Below are 20950 nucleotides of genomic sequence, written 5' to 3' on the forward strand. Positions count from 1 at the left end.
AAAGGAGGAAATATATGTAAAGTGCTAATTCCAGTTAAAATCCAAAGGATGTACATTCCCTTCCATTCCCTCTCCCTAACCCTCACCAAGGATAAAGATTTGGGAGTTTGGGGAAGAGGGGGATCAGAGGCCAGAGATATGGCCACCAGGTAATGCCTCTAAGCCAGAAGATGGACAGAGGTTCAATTAGCGCTCAATTTCTTAAGCAATGTGCTGTAGTTAAGGGAAATGCCTGCACCAGTGATTTTAGTGATGCCACTCACTAGCCACAAGACATTTCAGTTCACAGCCCCAGTCCTTGGGGCTGCAGTGAGGCCACTCTGCCCATCACCTCACCTCTCACAGGGACTTCCTAAATCATTCCTACCCCCACCCCGAATTCTTCTCCCCATTTCCAGGTTGCTGAGTTATTTTTCATTGTAATGAACACTCATTGGATGCCAGGGACATCTTCTCTTACCTTATGCTTTGCCAGTGCCTAGCACAGTGCCAGATACAGCACAGGCTGTATACATGCAGCAAAGTGATGCCCTGGGTGAAATCCCTTGGAAACACTGAGACTTAAGGGCACATAAGGAGTTATCATAAGGAATTGAGAGAAAGGATTCCAATAGCAGCACCCCAGGCACTGTGGGGATGGAGGGCAGTGGCTTTTGAATAGGGGGCTATTCCATTCCTCCTCAAAGCCCTCCAGCCCTAAGCTTCCCTGGAAGGGGGTTGTCTCACTGTGGCTGAGGCTTCTGCAGTCAATTAAGAAGAGAGCCTCTTTCCTGGAGGGCAGAGGCCCTGGCCAGCTAGAGGGTGAGTCACTATCTCAGAGTTGGGCAGCAGAGGTGGCACTAAGGTGACAATGAATTAGTCCAAGATGGCAAGGGGGTATTACCTGAGTGATGATCTGGAGGAGGATAAAGCGGAAGCCTGAGCCCTTGAGGCTGGGATTAAGTGGTAGAATGTCTATATGCTTAAACATAGCACCTAACCCACCTCCACACTTCTACCCCTCCAAGTCCCAAAGCGTAGCCAGGCAGCTTCTTAGAGGAGGAAGTGGCGTGGAAATCATCCTTTGGGAGACCTGGGTTCCAATCCTGACTTGGATACTTGCTGTATAACCTTGGGCAAGCCCTTTTCCTTCCTGTTCTCAACACCAGAAGGAAGTTAGGTGGGCAAGGGGCTCTGTGCTGGGCCCTGTGCTAAGTATTTTACCAGTGTTATTTCACACACTGTTCCCCATTGTGCTATGTGGTGAGCATTTATTCCGCTATTTTGCAGTTGAGAAAACTGAGGCTGAGTGATATTCAATCATCTACTTTCTAATATATCGTGCAGTCTTTATGTATTTATGTTACCAAGGCAATCACTGTAACTCAAGCCAATAGCCTGCCAGTCCTCTGCCTAAATTGGCTCCTTATGCACTCAGGTTCATATCATGTCTCCTGGCTGCCCCCAACGCCAACCCGTGTTGCTTTCAAGGCAGTTGGCTACCTGGGTGGGTTTCTCTTTTCATCTTCGGTGACACCCACCTACCCCCAATTCAGATCTTTCCCTGGCATATCAGCCTAAGATCCCACATTAGAAAGCAAGCATCACCAGAAAGATGCACCCCAGTATCAGTTCCTTATCACAAGGGTGGGGGATCTGGCTGCAAGATGTTGCAGTGAGGAAGGGGAGCAGAGCTGCCAGGGCCAGAAGGAGGGGCTGCATAAAAACCAAGAGGAGAGAGAGAGAGAACGCCAGGGACAAATTGGACCAGCCTCAAACTGCTGCTCCCTCCCTTTTCCCCCCTCTCCTGTTCTGGTGCTCTAGAATGTATAAAGGGGCAGCACCCAGCCCATTTTCAGCAGGTGGAGAGGGAGAGATCCTCTCCTTCAAAGGAAGGGAAAACCACCCTGAGCATTCAAATTACATTCCTGTGTCGGGTAAGATTTATTTAATTCCTGAGGGGTGGGGGTAGGAAAGAGGAGCAGGGGAAGAGGGCGCCTTCTTGGTAGTGCTGGTGCCCAGGTGGTACTTTTAGTGAAAAGAGCGCCACCCATGCTGCTGTCAGAGCCAGAAGCTCTCTCCCTTTGCTAGGAGTCAAGAGACACTTACCACTGGGCTTCTGGATCTCATTTCTAAGCCAGATCCCTATGAGCCACATCTCTGAGCCTTTGGGGAATAAGTCCATGTCTTCCTTGGCTACCTCAGTACCCGTGTATGCCTGGGGTCAGCAACTGCCCTCTGTCCTTCCCCCTCCCCTTCTTTCCTCCTCTCCTTTGCCTAGGCTCTGCTCCTTCTTCCTTCTTGCTGGGCTAAACTAGAGTCTCTGACATTCTTGATTCTTTTCTCCTCTTTCTTTTCCATCCAGTCAACAACACTCTCCGTTCATCCATTTACTTCATCCAGGAGAGGAGAAAATTCAACTGGGAGGGAGTGTAATTGTGTATTTGAAATTCTCCCCACTTGAGATCTTGCGCTTATAACCCCGTATTGCCCTTGTTGCGTCAGATGAGAATATTTTGTGCTTGTGAATAATACATTTTTGCTTGGCTGAATAGTGATTTGAATATATGATTGTTGAGCTGCAGATTAGAAGAAGGCATTTTTGGAAGCAGTATTAGAAGGTAAGATGGTTTGGGCAGGTGTGAATGGCCTTCTGACTTCTCCAGGTGCCAAGAAGATAGAAAAAGAAAGATGAAGACTATAGTAGTGTGTGTGTGTGTGTGTGTGTGTGTGTGTGTGTGTCTGTGTGTGTGTGTGTTGGGGGTGGGCTACTGAGACCGTTCTCATCCAGATAGGTAGAGGAATTCTGTTTGCTCTTGTTGTTCATTGAACTCTGAACCAAATGATCTTCCTTGTCTCTGAGTTTGGAAGATCAGAGGCCCTGGACAAGATGGCGAACAAGCAGCAGGAAGGGTGAGGCAAGGAGGGGCAGGCAGTTGTTCCTTGTGCAGTCCTTGTGTGCAAAGGGATGCCACCTGCCCTTCAATGCCATACTAGTCAGGGCAGAAGGGAAGTGATGAGGGGTAACAAAAAGTGTGCTGAGCAGGGTTCCAGGAGTTTTGGGCCTTCCTTTTGGCTCTGCCAGTAATTAGCTCAATGACCTTTGGTAAGTTTCTTATCCATCTGAACCTCCACCTCTGCCTTTCCTTCACCTGTAATGTGAGATTGTGCGGCATGGCCAACGGAAGAGAAAGGGAGCCCTCAAAGGAAGGGACCCTTGGGCTGAATCTTGAAAGAGAAATCAGCTTTGAATAAAGGGAGAGATGATTGTGGGGTATGATGAGAGACAGTGGGAGTAGCCCCGGGAATTTAGCAAACAGGTATGCGTAAGGCACTGAGTTGGCTGCTGCGTAGAAAATTGCTATGAATCAGCTCCTGCCCCACCGCGGGAGCTTCAGAGAGAGAGAGAGTGGGGGAATCTGCGTGGCAGAGCTAAGCGCTCGCAGTGCCTGCAGCTCGTCCCAAGACTGGTCGTAGTCGCGCCGCAGGACTGACCAGCGGGTCACGCAGCCATTTATTCCCTGGCCGGACCAAGAGAGTCGCCAAGAGGTAGTGCAGGGGCAGGACTCCAGAGGCCTGAGTGCAGCCCCTCGAGGGGCTGAGTGGGAGGTGAGTGCACTCCAAGCGGAGCGCCCGACGTGCGGGAGGGAGAGGAAGCCTGCGGGTCCTGGACTAGGTGCCCAGCTTTTCGCGTTCAATGGCTCAAACGTGGAGCACGCAAGAAAGATTGCATTTTTCAAATTCTCGGCAGCGGCAAGCAGCAAGAGTGGTTTTGGCGTGCGGGCGGGGCTTTGCTTAACTTTGCAGGTTCTGCGCGCTCTTGAGCCACGTAGGGGCGAGACGCAAGGGGCGCAACCCCGCCTGACCACGCTCCGCAGCGGCAGCCTGTGGCTTGGGACAACCCTTCGAGGGGAGGGCGCAAAGTCTTGGCTGGCCGGTTCCTGTCCCTTTCCCCCTCACCCTGCTCCCCCTGCCTTCACCTTCACCTAGCTCTGGGTAGAGGGCAGACTACCGGGCTAGGGCTCCATTAGGGAGGGACAGGGAGACCAGCTTAGACCCACTCTCCACTCTGGCGCCCAGAAACCTGCAGGGGGGGGGGCAGGGATGCTCTCTCTTTCCAGCTGTGGACAGTGGCCACAGCGTGGCCCTGTGTCCTGGAGGTGGCTAAGTCCTGTAGAAGAATCAAGGACTAGGCAGAAGTGAGGACTGTGTCTCTACCGTGTTCTTAGGTAAACCGGATAATAATAAATGACACTGGCTGTGTTTTGGGGCTGGGAGATGCTCACAGACTTGCCCAAGGCCACTCAGCTGCTTAGTAACTAGGCAGACCTCCTGACTCCTGGTCTAGGGTTTTTGTTTGTTTGTTTTTTTCTTTTTTGCACTGCGTCATAGCCAAGACAGTGGTCTAATTTTGAAGGAGGATAGATACAGGTAGGTAGACATTGATTATTTTTAAAAAATACATTTATTTAAATGTAGTTTTAAAATACCATTCCTATCATAAAAACATCTCCCACAGCCCCAATTCCCTATGACAGCCATTCAGACAGGGTTTTGAAAAAGAAAACTGCAGAAAATTGAATGCTTCTTGGGGGAGATACAATCAAAGGAGAAGGGAAGCAGGTGGGAGTGGGGGAACAAAGGTGAAAGAGAGGTAGCTCTCAGCACAGATTTGAAGAACAACTTTATTCTGAAGGTTTCCTTGACAGATCTCTGTCCAGATGGTTTGGGGAAGTGTCCCTACTGGTCTTTCCTCTCTCGTGCCCACTCTGTAGAAACCCCAGCTGTGGTCTAGAGGGGCAAATGTTTGATGGTTCTTTTTTTTTTTTTTTGCGGTGGCCTCTCCTGTTGCGGAGCACAGGCTCCGGACGCTCAGCCTCAGCGGCCATGGCTCAGGGGCCCAGCCGCTCCGCGGCATGTGGGATCTTCCCGGACTGGGGCACGAACCCATATCCCCTGTATCAGCAGGCGGACTCTCAACCACTGCGCCACCAGGGAAGCCCTGATGGTTCTTTCTTTAATTCAGAGTCTCCTCCTTCCCTCTGTTGTAGCAAATACATTGGGTAAGTCTGTTCTGTGTGTGTGTGTGTGTGTGTGTGTAAATGCATATGTGAGAACGCATGAGGGTGTGTGTGTGTGTGTGTGTGTGTGTGTATGTTTGTGAGAGGAAATGTGTGTGTCTGAAAGGGAATATGTCTTAAAGAAGGGGGCTTGGGACCAGGGGAATTGAGAAGATGGGAAAAATGAATCAGAGTTTACCGAATGCATACTATAAACCTGCAGCTGAATAAGGGTCTGAGTAGTGCTGGTGGACCTGAAGAAATAGTCAATTCTTAACATTCCTTAAAGGAACAAAGGAGAGGAAATGTATTTAAATGAGGGCAGGGAAGGATGATGTTAGACCCATGTCAGACCCTTGACATTTATGTGACCTCCAACTAGGCTGTAAGACCCCAAGGACAGGAACTGGGACTTTCCACTCCAGAGGGCTCCCCCCTTTCCTCCACCATCCCTAACATGGATGGCTTGCACATTGTGCTGAGGAAACCAAAGGTAGGGACTAAATCCCTTTTGTGGGCCAACTAACTTTTTTCTACATTTCAGAGCCTAGACTGATCCCCCCACAACCCCCACCGTTAGTTGTCTTGCATTCCTGATCATGAAAGACCCAGTGAAGAAACAGTTCAACTCATCCCCTCTGAAAGTGAGATACCTGCTGACAGGATGTGGTACCCACTTTTACCTTCTATGGATGGTACAAGGGCATTCTTCAATGGGGGCACTGTCTGCTTCATTCCAGATAGCAGCACTTCTGCTCAGTCTTCCTTTCAAATATGACTCTCAGGTATTTGGCGGGGGGGACAATTCCTCACCTTGGTACAGCACTGTACCCTTTGGAGGATTCTTTCATGTCACCCTGTCTTTTATTTAATCTTTACCATAGCCACACCTCAGAGATATCATGGTTGTTACTTTGTAAGGTGATGGAACTGAGGCTCACAAAAGTGAGATAATTAGCTCTAAGTGACTTGGTTGGTGAGTGTGTGAACTTACAGGTGGTAAGGCTGGGATTTGAACCTAAGTCCTAGTCCATAACTCAGGACCTTTTCAGGATGCCATGCTGTCAGCTTGGGGAGTGGGCTGAGGCAAGAGACGTGATGGGAGGAATACATAATGCTTTTGATGCTTTTCTCTTCTATTCACTCCTCTTCTCTACCTTTCATAATAGTGTTTTTCAAAACCATATATATCTGTATCTTTCTATCTATCATTACCTACCTATCTTATTTACCTATCATATCTTTCTTCTTCTTCTTCTTCTTCTTCTTCTTCTTCTTCTTCTTCTTCTTCTTCTTCTTCTTCTTCTATCTATCTATCTATCTATCTATCTATCTATCTGTCTGTCTATCTATCCTGTGTATCAATCATCTACCTTCATTCCCATTTCCCAAGAATAGTGTGTATAAAGAAAGACCTCAAAATCTAGCCATCTCCTTAGGAAAGAAAATAATCTTGACTCAGGCCATCCCAGTTCCAGGCAGCAGATGTTGGTGATGTATACCAAGAAATACTGTGGTTTGGTGGCAAGACCAGGCCTGGGGATAATCTAGTTCCCAGATTGTATTTCTTCATGGCATGTTAGTGCAACTTCAGTTAAGTTACAACCTCTCTGGAGTCCTATTTTGTTGTTATCTGTAAAATGGGAACATAACACCAAACCTACCTCCTTCCCAGGGGTTGTTGTGAGAATAAAGTAGCATGATTCATTTATCCATGAATCACAAATAGCTGTTTTAATTACAAGACCTTTATATTCTCTCAAAACTGTCAAGAGTTTATAATCCTATGATTACCCAACAAACACATTGAACACCTACTGTGTGCTAGGACCTGGAAATAATGGACATGTGGAAAGCTTTTGAGAACATGAAAAGCACAACAAAAATTAGACATTAAAAATTACCTTCTATTGATGCAACATCTTATTTTTTTTACTTTTTCTCCCACAACGTAATAGAAGCAGCAACCGAAAGGGAAAAAAGAGATAACGGGTGACACAGCTTGTGATGCCAGCACTATTATGCACTCTGACACATACTGCAGATAATACTGAGAATATCTATATCTTGTTGTACCTTCGGATGTGACCTCCCTTGGTTTATCGAATCAGGCTTTGATTATGTGTCCATTCTTTTGATTTCATTATTTAGCTATGCATTATTTTGTAGCTATTAAGGACAAAGGTGGATGAGGCAGTGGAAAGAGCCCTAGGTCTGAGAACTGGGTTCTTGTCTAGATTCTGTGTCAAATTGCTGTGTGGCCTTGGGCAATCTCCTGTCTCTTTTTGAGCCTCAGTTTTTTGAACTCTAGAATGGAAGCTTTGGGCTAGGTGATGGCTAAGTTCCCTTCTATCTCTGATCCATTCTAATCTAAGAAGTTCTGGAAACACTTTTTGATACCAGAACTTTTCTGAATGTATTTTAACAGTACTACCTTTGGTTTATGAGCTTCTGTTATGGCATGATGGGCTGACTCACGTATTGAAGAACGCTGCCCCCAAATTTAATTATTTTGGGGCATTACACCGCATAGGGTAAAATGAGCCATTTTGTTCATCACGACTGCAGCCTTTGCTGAAATGGAGGTTATGGGATAGCAACTTAAAGGCTAACTCATTAATGCTCAGGGACGAATGAGGTAATGTGACAGCAGACCAAATTTTCATGGAGAGACCTGTATCTCTTTCCCATGTTGTGATATATTAATGCGGATGTCTTTATCCATTGTCACTGCCTGTAGACATTTGAATACCGTAGATGCAATACCTTCTGGGCACTCAGCCTTGCACACTAACTACTTCTCAAACTCCAAATATCTCTCAATGGCTAGAAGAAAAATTGTGATGTGCCATAAAATGCCTAATTTATTAGGATTCTATCAATGGCATCAGTCCTGCTTTTCTCTCAGAGGTGTTTACTAGTGAGCACTGCACCACCCCTAACTATTTAATGGGGGCAATGGAGTAAATTAGTCCTCCAAATTGTGAAGGCATAAACATTTCTGTCCTCACAATGTCGAAGAGGGTGACGTTTCTGATGTTAATTTGTTTCTCCATCTGTGCCATGCGTTTCAGGAGGACGTGAGGAACAAGCTTGATGCCACTCATGTGTGTTTTCCCTCTTCGTATTGCTGGAGAGTTGATCTGGTTGTGCCTCTACTCTTTGTTGAAATTCTCTCCCTTGGTAGCTGCTAATATCCTAGCCCCTTTACTGATCCAAATGAAATTATATGTTATTTTGCTAGTGACGATGTGAAATTGGATGGTTTAAAAGATAGATAAATTTTTGAGACTTGCAAGCATTTTACTAATCTGAATAATAGCATTTTAAAAATGGACCTATGTGGTTAGTTTTTCTAAATTTTATAAGATAATTTTTTGTACTTGACCCTGATGTCATTGGAGATTGAAGAAGAAAGATCTATTCACAACAATCTCCCAAGATCTTTTTACCCATTTTAATTTAATTCAAATTTAGTAGAGATTGAACTAAGTCAGATGCATTGATACAAATTCTAATTTTATGTAATTACTTTTGAAACCTGATATTTTCTGGTAAAGTCAGGCCCTCTGCAAAGAACCTTCAATATCAATGTGTTTATTAAAAGCCAATGCTAAATATCACATGTACATTATTCATTTAATTCTTACACAGTTGGTGAAATGGATACTGGATCATTTCCCCATTTTATAGAGGAAGCCACTGAGGCTCAGGATTCAACAAAGTTTCCTAAGCTCACACAGCTAAGAAATCACAAAGCTTGGCTTTGAACTCAGTTCTGTTTAGCTCTGACTCCAGGGACCATTACAGATATTTGTCTAAGGAGATTGTTTTTGCAAATGTGTTGAATTCTATGCTGAAATTGAGAGGGCTTACTTTCGTCTTCCTTCTTCCTTTTTGATGTCATGGTCACTTCAGGCCAATGCCAGGGCATGCTGAAGGGGAAGGGGAAGACACTTGGGAGCAAGAGAGGTCTCTTAGCACCTTGTTCTCTGTGAGGAGCCTCCTTTTGTGATCAGCTCATAGTGTTGAAGCCTAGTTATTGGTCCCCCCTCCCCAACCTGCTCATCTGCTTCTTATCTAGGCACACTGGACTTCCTAATTCTGCTTCTGTCTGGTATTCTACTGGTGCCTTGAGAGTATTGAAGGCAAGCAAGACAGTGTCAGTTTTGCTGGCAGAATTTTGGCATATGATTGCTCTTAAGTTTAGCCCTGTATCTTTGAGCAGGAGGCAATGACAAACAGTTTATTCTAAGGCCTTTGATTTCCTTTGGAATTGTAAGCATCTAGGCTGACTCATCTCTCAAAGGCTTCTCTCTCTCTCTCTCTCTTTTGGCTGACGTTGTTTTGAGGTTCTCTTATTTGTTCTCACCTTATTTTGGGGGGAGAAGAGGGATTGATTTTCATCTTGATTTTTGAGTGAGCGAACCAGCTATATACTCTTTGGATGACCAGATTGTAACCCTTGGCAAGAAGAAATAGCTGCAACTCCAGAACAGGTACAAAAATGTCTAAATTGGGGTAAAGGGAAAGAGGGAGCCATGTAAAAAAAAATAATCCAGAGCTAGGCTGTGTGTGTCAGAATGAGACCCTTGGCTAATAGATTTTGGACCTGCCATTGTGAATGGGGGATTACTGGCTGCTTAGTTTGGGACTGTGGTTAGGTTCTCTGCATGTGCCATTGGTTAAGATGGTCATTTTGTGGATGCAGTTTGGTGGTTGGGCTTAGGTGTTTACTCTGGGTCCAGGGGATATTGATTTTCCATTGAAGGGACTTTAAAAAATATGTATGCTAAGAATTTTCCTCTTAGCTCAGTTCAAAAGGCATAGAAATACTCCTCATTCTATCTCATACTGAACTTCAGTTATCCGGCAAGTGTTTATTTCTGACATGTGTGACTTTGGCCATTAAGGAAAGTGGGCAAAAGAGGATTTTGGAAACAAAAGAAGTGAGGGATTTTTTTTGACAGAGCTCATTTATATAGATTATTGGATGATAAACTTCTACCTACCTTTTCTCTGTCAAAGCCACATTACCTGATCTTTGGGGTTTAAGCACCCCCCCAATAATATATAGAATATTATCATAAAACTCCGTGGGCAAGGGGAGCTCAGAAAAATAGCATGTGACCACTTCCCATCTTGCCAAAAGGTTTAGTTCCCCACGTCCCGAATTATCTTCTCTTAGGAAGAAGCATCCACACACTCACCCAAACCATAAACTTTGGAGCTATCCTTTCCATTACAATAAAAAATTTTCTCTAAGTCCTGTCACTTATACCCATAAAATCCATCTCCTGCTCCAGCCCCATTGATACTGACTTGTGTCAGCATCTCTTGCCTCTCGGCTGATCTACCTACTTCAGGCTTTCTACCCAAACCAGGTTTTTCACTGCTCTGCGATTTTTCCAAGCTGCAGCTCTGACTCTGTCACTTCCCACTTAAAACCCTGAAGTAGTTCCCTATTGCCTTCAGGAGAAAGTCCAGCTCCTTAACATGGCTTATAGGGCCATTCATAACGTCATTCCTGCCTATCCAGATTTATCTCCTTCCATCCTCTTTATACAGCTTTAAGAATATAACAACCTCTCTGCCATCTCTTTGCCTTTGCACAAGCTGTTCTCTCTTTCTGGACACTCCCCCCTCCCTGTCTCCAGGCAGACTTAGATGTTTCCTCCTTTCTGTTTTCACAGTAGTTTGTTTATATCTTGGGCAATTGACTTATCACAAGGTTTTGTAAATTGTTGTTAACCTGTGTATCTCCTTCACTGCACTGTTAAATTCTCTATGAAAAGAGTATTTATTATTTTGCTCATATTTGAATCTTTAGTGCCTGGCACAAAGTAGACAATTAATGCAGGTTTCTTTTCTTTTCTTTTTTAAAAAATGCATACATGAAAGAACAAATTAATAATAGAAGTGAGGATGTGCAGGATAGGATGCTGTGTGGGGTGCAGGGAGATCCCCACTGGGGTATCCTGTGCAACCTGGGAGCAGTTTGAGATAGTGGGCACCATGCAGAAGGGATATGTAAAAGAGGTTTGCCAATACACCAAGAAACTTCACTATACCAATCCTGTATAGAGAGTCTCATTAGAAATGGCCTGGAAATGATGTTTGTTTTGGTACAAACTGATGTTGTTGGTTTTTTCAGGAAAAAATAACATAATCAAGTTGCACAATTTTTGGTAAATAGATAAAAGGCAAAAGGCAAACCAAATCCCACTATTTGATACAGACACCATCAGTAATTGGGTGCATTTCTCGCAGTCTTTTATTTCTTTGCATGTTTTTCTTCACATAGTTGTAATCATAATTAATACAATTCTGTATTTTATATTTGTTGTTTAAAAGCTCCCATCCCTTTAATGATTGCATAATTTTCCATACTGTGGCTATTCCATAATTTATATAACTAGTCTTGTTGCTGGGCTAGCTTTTTTCCCTTAATTTTTTACTGTTATGGTTCATGTACATATGTTTTTTCCTGTCTGTAGGAAGATTTCATTAGGATGGATTCCTAGAAGGGGAATTACTGGGTCAAAGGGCCTGGGGATGATTTTTGGCTTCAGACTCACGTGTCCAGTTTGCTTTCTGGAAGAGTTGTACAAAATTTACAGAGCTCCTAACCTAGATGAATGTGCCCATTTCACCCAAACTGGACAGCATCAAGCATTATTATTAAAAAATAAACTCCATCAATGTTCCTAATAATTAATGGAAAAATATTACCTTATTCTTATCTTAATGTCCATTTTAAACTTGTAAGGTTGGGTTTTTTTAAATATATTTTTTTCTTTTTTCCTTTTTGCCTAATTAGGTTTTCTCTTTTCTGGACTGTCGGTTCAGGGCTGGCTTTTTTTAAGTTGGATTTTTTTTTTTTTAATAAGCAACCAGAGGCAGCTCTGCTTGAGGGTGAAGCCACCTCCCAGTTTCCCCTCCCCCTTTACCACCCTCCCCCCCCCATAGTTCCTTCCACCAGGTCTAGTGACAATTGGATGATGCAGTTCTGATAATCATCCGATTCCAGAATGGGTGGCTGCATTCCCTTTCTGAAGGCAGAAAGGACACTGTGCCCCAGAATCATGCCCCCTTTGCTGTTGTTGTCCGCCTTCATTTTTTTAGTGAACGTCCTGGGAGGAGCCCCAGGACACAACCCGGACCGCAGGACCAAGATGATCTCAATACACAGCCTCTCCGAGCTGGAGCGTCTGAAGCTGCAAGAGACTGCTTACCACGAACTCGTGGCCAGGCATTTCCTCTCTGAATTCAAACCTGAAAGAGGTGAGCAGTACCCCGGGATGCGGCATCCTCGCCTTCGGGCCGAGTGGACCCCCTGGGCGGAACGGGACGAATTGGGGGTCCAGGAGGGTGGGAGGGACTCTCCTCTGGTCTTGGACCTGGCCGGTTCTCCTGGATCCTGAGGAACTGAGGGAGCGGGAGTTGAAGGGTGTTTGGTGAATTGGGAAGAGGTAAAGATTAGTTGAGTTGGGTTGAAGCCTGGGGGCTTGAGAGGCAGTGAGACAGGCAGATACCAGGGACAGACAGGTGGACAGAGGACAGGTGAAAAGACAGACGCACCAGGTGAGGTGCCAGAACAAGTCGGAATGAGATGGAAACGCAGAGGGACACTCAGAGAAGACTGGGACAGACAGAGACAGCGCGGTTGAGAGACGAAGAGTTAGAGGGAGATAGCGAGACAGTGAGAGAGAGACACGGGCCAATCCGGGCGAGTAGCGGGAGGGCGGGTGCGGGTGCGGGGGGCGGCGGCAGGAGGTGCGCTGGGAGCGAGCGGGACCCAGCGCAGGACGGGGGTCGAGCGCGCCAGTGGTCTCCGCGGTGCAGGCGCAGATTCTGCGACTGAGGGGAGGTGGGAGGGGGTCACGCGAGCCGAGGGTTGCCGCTGCAGTGATGAAAAGTGCAGGGAGCCGCAGGTTCGCCCGGCGCAGCCTAAAAGGAGCGCAGCAAAGGGCGAGGAGACCCCGCGGGCAGCCGCCACTGCGGGGGTCGGAGTGCGGAGATAGCGGGTGTCACCGCTTCTCCCCCAGCCGCAGCGCGGGGAGCCGACGGCATCCCGGGAGCAAGCGCGCCAGCAGTAACTTAGCGACCCTTAGTAGCCGAGGCGCCGCAGGCAGAGCCCCTCCCCTCGCCTGTTGCGCTGTCCCGCGGCCTCGGAGCCCCGGAATTTATGTTTTAAGCGTTGTGTTGAGCTACTGCTGGTGCGTAACAAGATGCGCGCTGCGCACGCGGCGCCTCAGATGATCTGGTTTGGTTAAATTCTTGGAGTCTCACATGTGGTAGTTACGATTGGTCTCGTTTTCAAATGGGGAAACTGAGGCTGAGTGAAAGCAAAACACTTTTGGGGGGCTGGACAGAGCTGTTTGCCCCTCTCCCCAGTCTCTGTGGATCAATGCATTACGATGTTTTAGTCACTTATAAAATCCTATTTGTATGAGAATGCGTGTGTTTTCTTTTTCTCTTCCCATAGCTCTACCTATTGACCGTCCAAACACCTTGGAGAAGTGGTTTCTGATTCTGAGAGGACAAGAGAGGGGTGAGGGTCTCTCATACTGTACTTTCCTTAGTAAAGAAATAGAATGCTGCACCCCTCCTGTACTGCGTCCCAGGCTATTGGAGACTGGGCGGTGCCCACTGCCCCTGGGGGGGACTCACCCCCGCCCCCCGCCCCGCTTCCAGAAACCCCGCAGGGGATGATTTCAGGAAATGGCGCACTAGCTGCAGGAGTGCTGGGCAGTCCCATCAGATATACCTAAGCTTTCTGTGTGAATCTACCCCAGACAGTTTGCCCAGAAGAAATTACCCTCATTGCTTCAAGGTGGTCACCCCCTGGCAGGAATTAAGGTGGAGACCCCGTCGGGGTAGTTGAGTGGAGCTGAGTCGTTCAGCCAGACCATCGCAGGGTCCCTTTGGCTCCCTCCCCAGGGAGGGGCGCTGCGGGTCTGGTGGGGTGGGGTTGGCTGGGGGCGGTTGCTTACAGGAGTGCTACAGCCCCTGCAGTTCCTCCTGATTTAAGCCCTGCGGAGCGTTGACGTTTCTCATACTTTCTCTCCCTGGCTCCCCAGCGGTATCACTCAAGACGTTTGGCATTCGACTGGAAGAGGTGCTGGTGAACGAGCTTACCCGCCGCAAGCAACTTGAACTGAGAGCCACGATGCAGATTGAAGAAGCCACCCGTCAGGCTGCGGGCCGTCGTCGGGGAAACGTGGTGCAAAGGATGTTTGGCCGCATCAGGCGCTTTTTCAGTCGCAGGCGGGCTGAGCCCTCCTTGCCCCGGGAGTTTACTCGCCGTGGGCGTCGAGTGAGTTAAACCCTCCAGTTTTCAGGCAGGGACCTTTCTTGAAGTGTCCAGGGATGTGGGGCGGGAAGGTCAAGGCCTGTGTCCTCAGAAGGAAGGGGAGCTGAACAGAACGTGTTGGAGGGGTGTAATTGGCCTGCCACAGAGAGAATGTCTCCTGTTGTGAATGTGATGCAATCTTCAGGAAGGTCCGGAGTGACCCTCCTGCTCCCCCATTTTAACATAGTGAGGGTTTCTCCACAGGGTGCAGTCTCTGTGGATAGCCTGGCTGAACTGGAGGACGGGGCCCTGCTGCTGCAGACCCTGCAACTTTCCAAGACTTCCTTTCCAATTGGCCAGCGACTTCTGGGATCCAAAAGGAAAATGAGCCTCAATCCGATTGCCAAGCAAATCCCCCAGGTTGTTGAGGCTTGCTGCAGCTTCATTGAGAAACATGGTAAGGGGCCAAGAATGATGGTTAAATCAAGGTAGGAGGCAATTCAAGAGAAAGAACGGTGTTCTAGAGATGGGGAGAGGAAAGAGGTCAAGGGATGAAGGGCTTGAAACATTCCCCTGCCACCAGTTGGGGTTGGGATACAATGGGGGAGGAAAAGGGAAATGCTAGGGGTGGGGGCAGTGAGCACAGATACTTAGCATCCCCTGGTCTTTTCTTTCAGGCTTAAGCACAGTGGGGATTTTCACCCTGGAATATTCTGAGCAGAGAGTGCGTAAGGTAAATCAGCTATGTATATGCTTTTGTTCCTTCAGTGAGAAAAAACTGGTGGGGGTGGGGGCTCCCCCATAGACCTGAAGAGAATGTCATGCCTCGTGAAGGGAGCACAGTCTTCTTTCTAGCCCCCTAGGCACACCGTATAGCCAACTACCTCCACTGAAGCCTGAGACCTACTGAAGGAGTGGCCGGTAGGGCGCCTGTGATGGGCAGAGCAGCCACCGAATGTATTCTCTCTCTTTTTCTAGCTCCGTGAAGAATTTGATCAAGGTCTGGATGTAGTGCTGGATGACTCTCAGAACGTGCATGATGTGGCCGCACTCCTCAAGGAGTTTTTCCGTGACATGAAGGACTCTTTGCTGCCAGATGATCTGTACATGTCCTTCCTCCTGACAGCAAGTGAGTCTTCTGCTCTCCCTTGTTGGGCAAGGAAAGGAAATAGTACAGGGGATGTGGGGTTCTGGGGACAGAGCTCAGGCTGCAAGACCCCAAGGAACTAAGGCAAAATGAACACCAGAAGATGAAAACACCTCTCCAGATTCCGCTATAAGTCTGTTGTTTGGAAATCTCTCTAGAGCTTCTTGAAGCTGTGTGCACCCTCTCAGGGCAAAGAAGAACCTAGGTTCTGTAGGGAGGGGGTCTGATTTTTACTTTTTTTTTTTTTTTTTGCGGTACGCGGGCCTCTCACTGTTGTGGCCTCTCCTGTTGTGGAGCACAGGCTCTGGACGCACAGGCTCAGCGGCCATGGCTCACGGGCCCAGCCGCTCCGCGGCATGTGGGATCTTCTCGGACCGGGGCACGAACCCGCGTCCCCTGCATCGGCAGGCGGACTCTCAACCACTGCGCCACCAGGGAAGCCCAGGGGGTCTGATTTTGATGGGAGCACTTCTTGCTTTTAGGAATCCTGAGCTCAAATGCCATGAGAATGAGCAAAGAAAAGATGCTTGAGTACTTTATCCATAGCCTTTGGCATTTTTCAACCAGAATCACACCTTTCTTTGTATCAGGCTGCTGCCAAGGTTAGCCCCCTAAGCCAGTGCCTGTTTTCCTTCCTCTAGCTCTGAAGCCACAGGATCAGCTTTCTGCCTTGCAGTTGCTGGTTTACCTGATGCCACCTTGCCACAGTGACACCCTGGAGCGTCTCCTGAAGGTCCTGCATAAGATCACTGAGAACTGCGAGGACTCCATTGGCATTGATGGACAGTTGGTAAAAAGCTCTGGGAAAGGGTAGCGAGATTTACAGAAGGGGAGATGTGTGGGAGTATATGAGAAAGAGACAGAGACAGAGAGACAGAGGGAGAGGGAAACAAGAACAAAAAGAGACATTTTTGTTTGTGTAACTTCCATTATTACTTCAGAGTTGATCACTTTCTGCTTTCCTTTACTTAGGTTTCAGGCAATCGTATGACTTCCACCAATTTGGCTTTGGTGTTTGGATCTGCTCTCCTGAAGAGGGGGACGTCTGCCAAGAGGGAGTCCAGGAAAACAAAACTGGGGATTGACCACTATGTTGCTTCTGTCAGTGTGGTCCGTGCCATGATTGATAACTGGGATATCCTCTTTCAGGTAGGTGGAAGCTTTGGACACACTTATTTCACAGCTCTTTCACCTGTTCACAAGGCAAGGAAGAGTTCCACATGCATCCCTGGGGGTATCCAAAGCAGGCAGCCACAAATCTCCCAGTCTAGAAATCCTTCCTACATTAGCTGGGCATGGTGCCTTCAGTTCTGGGTACCTGATAGAGATGAGTATAGATTTTAAAAATGTTGTGTAATAAAGGCTAACATTGCTAATTTTACCCTCAGGTGCCTCCCCATATTCAGAGGCAGGTTGCTAAGCGTGTATGGAAATCCAGTCCTGAAGCCCTTGATTTTATCAGACGCAGGAATTTGAGGAAGATCCAGTGAGTGTTTTCTTGGTTTGTTCATGCTTAGCCTGAAGGAGAATCACCTATGGGGGCTCCCAACCCCAGGCCACCTTTATGTTAGTCAACCCAAGTATACAAACTGACTTGCTTTTTCAAATTCATTCCCCATCAGGAGCGCACGGATAAAGATGGAAGAGGATGCTTTACTTTCTGATCCAGTGGAAAACTCTGCTGAAGCCCGGGCTGCTGTCCTTGGTCAAAGCAAGCCCTTTGATGAAGGTCAGTTCCCTGCTGGCGGTCAGACCCCTGGTGAAGGTCAGGCCCTTGCTGAAGGTCAGTCCCTTGGTGAAGGTCAGGCCCTTCCCGAAGGCCAGGTCCTTGCTGAAGATGAGCCCCTTGAGGAAGATGAGTCCTCTGAGGAAGATGTGCCAGTCAATGAAGAACTAGTATTTGAATATCTCAATCAAGGAGTAGTCTTTGGTGAAGTCCAAGGTCTCGAGATTCCAAATGACCTTGAGATTCCAGGCCCACATCTCGAAGGCATTCCAGAACTTGATGAAGATGACGATGATGATGACAACAACGATGATGACGATACCCTGAATTTTGATCTTCCTCCCCTTGAGGACATTCTAGACCCTGATGATGAAATTCTAGAACTCATTGAAATCCAAGACTTTGAAGAAATACCATATTTTGATATGGTTCCAGACCCTGAAGTAGCCCGAGATGTGCAAGAAATCCCCAACCCTGGAGAAAACCCAAACCACGACCTTGAAGAAGGACCAGATTTTGAAGACTACCAAAACCTTGACCTAGCAGAAGTTCCCTATCTTGATGTAATCCCGAACAATGAAGAAGCCTCAGATACTGATGAAATCCCAGACAATGAAGAAGCCCCTGACACTGACGGAATCCCAGACCATGCAGATGACTCAGATAATGATGAAAACCCAGATTCTGAAGAAGACCCCAATCTTGAAGAGGTCCCAGCCCTTGATGAAATCCAAAATGATGAAGCCTCAAATGCTGAAGAAATTCCAGACCATGAAGAAGCCCCAGAGGTCAATGGGATTTCAGACTCTGGTGAAGACCTTGATTTTGATGAAGTCCCAGCTCTTCATGTGGTCCCAAGCCCTGAAGAAGCCCCTGGTGGTCATGAACTCCCAAATCATGAAGAATCCCCAGAGGTTAATGGGCTCTCAGATTCTGAAGAAGACCCCAGTCTTGAAGAGGTTCCAGCTCTTGATGGAGTCCCAAATGATGAAGAAACCACAGATACTGAAGAAATTCCAGATTATGAAGAAACTCCAGAAGTCAATGGAATTGCAGGCTCTGAAGAAGACTCCAACCCTGAAGAGGTCCCAGCCCTCCATGTGGTAACGAGCCCTGAAGATGTCTCTGATTTTGATGAAATTCAGAACCAGGAAGAATCTTCAGATGTAAGTGGAGTCCCAAACGATGAAGAAGCCTCAGACGCTGAAGAAATCCCAGGACACAAAGAAGACTCTGATGTCAGTGCAATCCAAGACTCTGAAGAAAACCCCAATCTTGAAGAAGACACAGTTCTCAGTGTGGTTCCAGAGCCTGAGGGCACTCAAATTTGCAACAAAATTCCGGATTCTCAGAAAGACTTAGCCAACACTTTTGAAGAAGATGAAATTACAAATATGGCTCCAGAGCCTGAAGATGTCTCCATTCTTAATACAATTTCAGACCCTCAGCCAGACCTAGCTGTCAATCTTGAAGAAATCATGAATGCGGAAGCAGTCCCAATGCCTAGTAATCTTGACTCTAAAGAAGTTCAGAGTCCAAAGACCATCCAGTTCTGCAAAGAAGATGCAGCTGTTACATTTCCTGTAGATACCACCTTCCTTAAAAACAAGTCTCAGCCTGGCCAAGTCGTGAACTACAGGTCCTCCTCAGAGTCATTGAAGACCGACACCTGCTTTCTCCCCTCCATGAAGTTCTGTAAGCTTCCGGCTCCAGCTTTGTTACTCATTTGCTTAGTAAAATTAGTCAGGCTGGTTGTAGGGTGGTGGTGGTTGTTAGGAGGACGTCCACTTCCTCGCTTCCCTGGTGGTATTGCCCATTTGCTCTAAGCACGGGGTATCTGTCTCACTCTTTCTGTTCTCTAACATGGCCCTGCCCTCCTGCCCCCCACCCCCACACACCCAGCTTCCACAGTGGGCCTAGATTTAGAGATGTATGTTCTACTGTTAGGCTGCAGTTTTCTTACATGTCAAATGGGGGTAATCATTTCTGCCCTAACTTCTTGCCTCATACTGTATTTGAAGCTCAAAATTAGGTCTTAGTTCCTTGGGTGCTGTGCAAAGTGTGAAGTCTAGAAACATAAGGAGTTAACATTGTTACTATTTTCCAGGTTCCTCTGAGGAGCCAGCTGTGCCTCCCGGCACTGCCCGTTCCCATGACGATGATGAAGGAGCGGGTAACCCCCCCATTCTGGAGCAAGACCGCCCATTGCTCCGTGTGCCCCGGGAGAAGGAGGCCAAAACTGGCATCGGCTACTTCTTTCCTTAGATGTTTTTCCTTCTATATGGTGCCAGACAGGGGGAAAGGGTGGGGGTAGACCTGGGATGTCACAGGAAACATTAAGGAGAGTCTTGAAGGTAAAGATCTGAGGGTAAGAAGGAGTTCCACCTGATGCTCGGGTCAGGCTGTGAATTCCAAACACACTGCCAGCCCCTTTCCTGGGGATGCTCGGTCCCTTCAGCTGGTAAAAGTGGAGATGTTTCTGTGTCATGCTCAGGCGCCCTGGTGCTACCTTGCCTCTCTCTTTTACCCCTGATCCTGGCTTTCCCTTACTACAGCTGTTCCTTTAATTGATGTGACATTTGTGGTAAACACCTGTCGCAGAGAAGCTCACAAATCTCGAGGTGCTTTCCCTCCCCCAAAGAGGATTGCATGCTTTTCCTGACTTTCCTACCCTCCTCCTAAGAGCTCAATTGGAAAGGCCCTCAAGAGGCATGCTAGGATGTTAGGTCAGCCTACTGACAGCTGACAATTAATGCTAAACCATGTCACACCAACTCATAGCCGTGTCCCCGCAGCCACTCCACCGCCTCAGGATAATTTTGTCCAAATTATTTAGACCAATGGCTCGTCAAACAGCCACTCCCCAAATCCTGAGAAACCCAACTAGCTTTTCTGGGGTCAAAAGTTAGAGGAAAAAAATTGATTTTATTACCTAGATCTGTTTTACAGATAGCTGGCAGCCACATCCTGTTGTCAGCAAAACAGCTAGTTAGGTACAAACACATAGTTCCAAGCAGTAAAAGTCACCTGATTACAAATGTTCTTAAATATCGTCTCTGTAGTTCCTCTATGCAGGACGGTACAAATTTGCGGGACATGCTCTGGTAACACACAGATATGGGTTATGTATGACATCCAAAATTATAGCTGTTATTGAGGGGTAACAACTGCTAAGGTCCATAGAATGAAGAATGTATTGTATTGAGGGTTAGAAATTGATCACACAATGGGTAACAACCGCAGAGCTCGAAGATTTGTGATTGTTAAAACTTCTCTGGCATTTAATCATTAATAAACATCGTATTGTGACAGCAGCATATTCATGGCTTACTGTGTGTGTGTTTTTTTTTATTTGAAATTTTGTTGGTGAGTTGGGAAGCTCTAGCTGGAGCTGAAGGGGAAAGAGAGGTGGGGAAGAGGAACGAAATAGAAGAGGGTGATGTGGAATAAAGGGCAGGGGTGACATGGTGTAAAGGGATGGAGTGAGTGGAATAAAGGGGAAGGGGTGATTTGGAATAAGGGGATGGAGAGAGATGGAATAAAGATGTGAGGTGGAATAAAGGGTAGTGATGTGGGGTACAAGAGAAGGGGTGATGGAGAATAGAGGGGAGGGGTGATATGGGATAAAGGGATGGAGAGAAATGAAATAAAGGGAGGTGACGTGGGATAAGGGGGGTGAGGGGGATAAAGGAGAGGGTGTTGGGGAATAAAGGGGAAGGGGTAATGTGGAATAAGGAGATGGA

At 47.1% G+C, this 20950-nt stretch overlaps 1 protein-coding gene across 16 annotated transcripts in view; it reads left to right on the forward strand.

Moving 5' to 3' along the window:
• The window catches only part of ARHGAP36 (Rho GTPase activating protein 36), a 158651-nt gene extending 138127 nt beyond the window's left edge, over positions 1-20524 (forward strand). For all 16 annotated transcript variants that reach the window (XM_030846539.3, XM_060292821.2, XM_060292822.2 and 13 more), the window contains 11 exons: positions 12165-12323; positions 13528-13593; positions 14123-14358; positions 14599-14791; positions 15012-15067; positions 15313-15463; positions 16123-16271; positions 16454-16630; positions 16870-16967; positions 17104-17210; positions 19315-20524. In XM_030846539.3, coding sequence (XP_030702399.1) covers positions 12165-12323; positions 13528-13593; positions 14123-14358; positions 14599-14791; positions 15012-15067; positions 15313-15463; positions 16123-16271; positions 16454-16630; positions 16870-16967; positions 17104-17210; positions 19315-19472 — 1550 coding nt within the window. In that variant the 3' untranslated portion in view covers positions 19473-20524. The remainder of the gene's footprint in view (positions 1-12164; positions 12324-13527; positions 13594-14122; positions 14359-14598; positions 14792-15011; positions 15068-15312; positions 15464-16122; positions 16272-16453; positions 16631-16869; positions 16968-17103; positions 17211-19314) is intronic.
• Positions 20525-20950: the final 426 nt, after the last annotated feature.

The sequence above is a fragment of the Globicephala melas genome, chromosome X (assembly GCF_963455315.2).
Source record: "Globicephala melas chromosome X, mGloMel1.2, whole genome shotgun sequence".
Classification (NCBI taxonomy): domain Eukaryota; kingdom Metazoa; phylum Chordata; class Mammalia; order Artiodactyla; family Delphinidae; genus Globicephala; species Globicephala melas.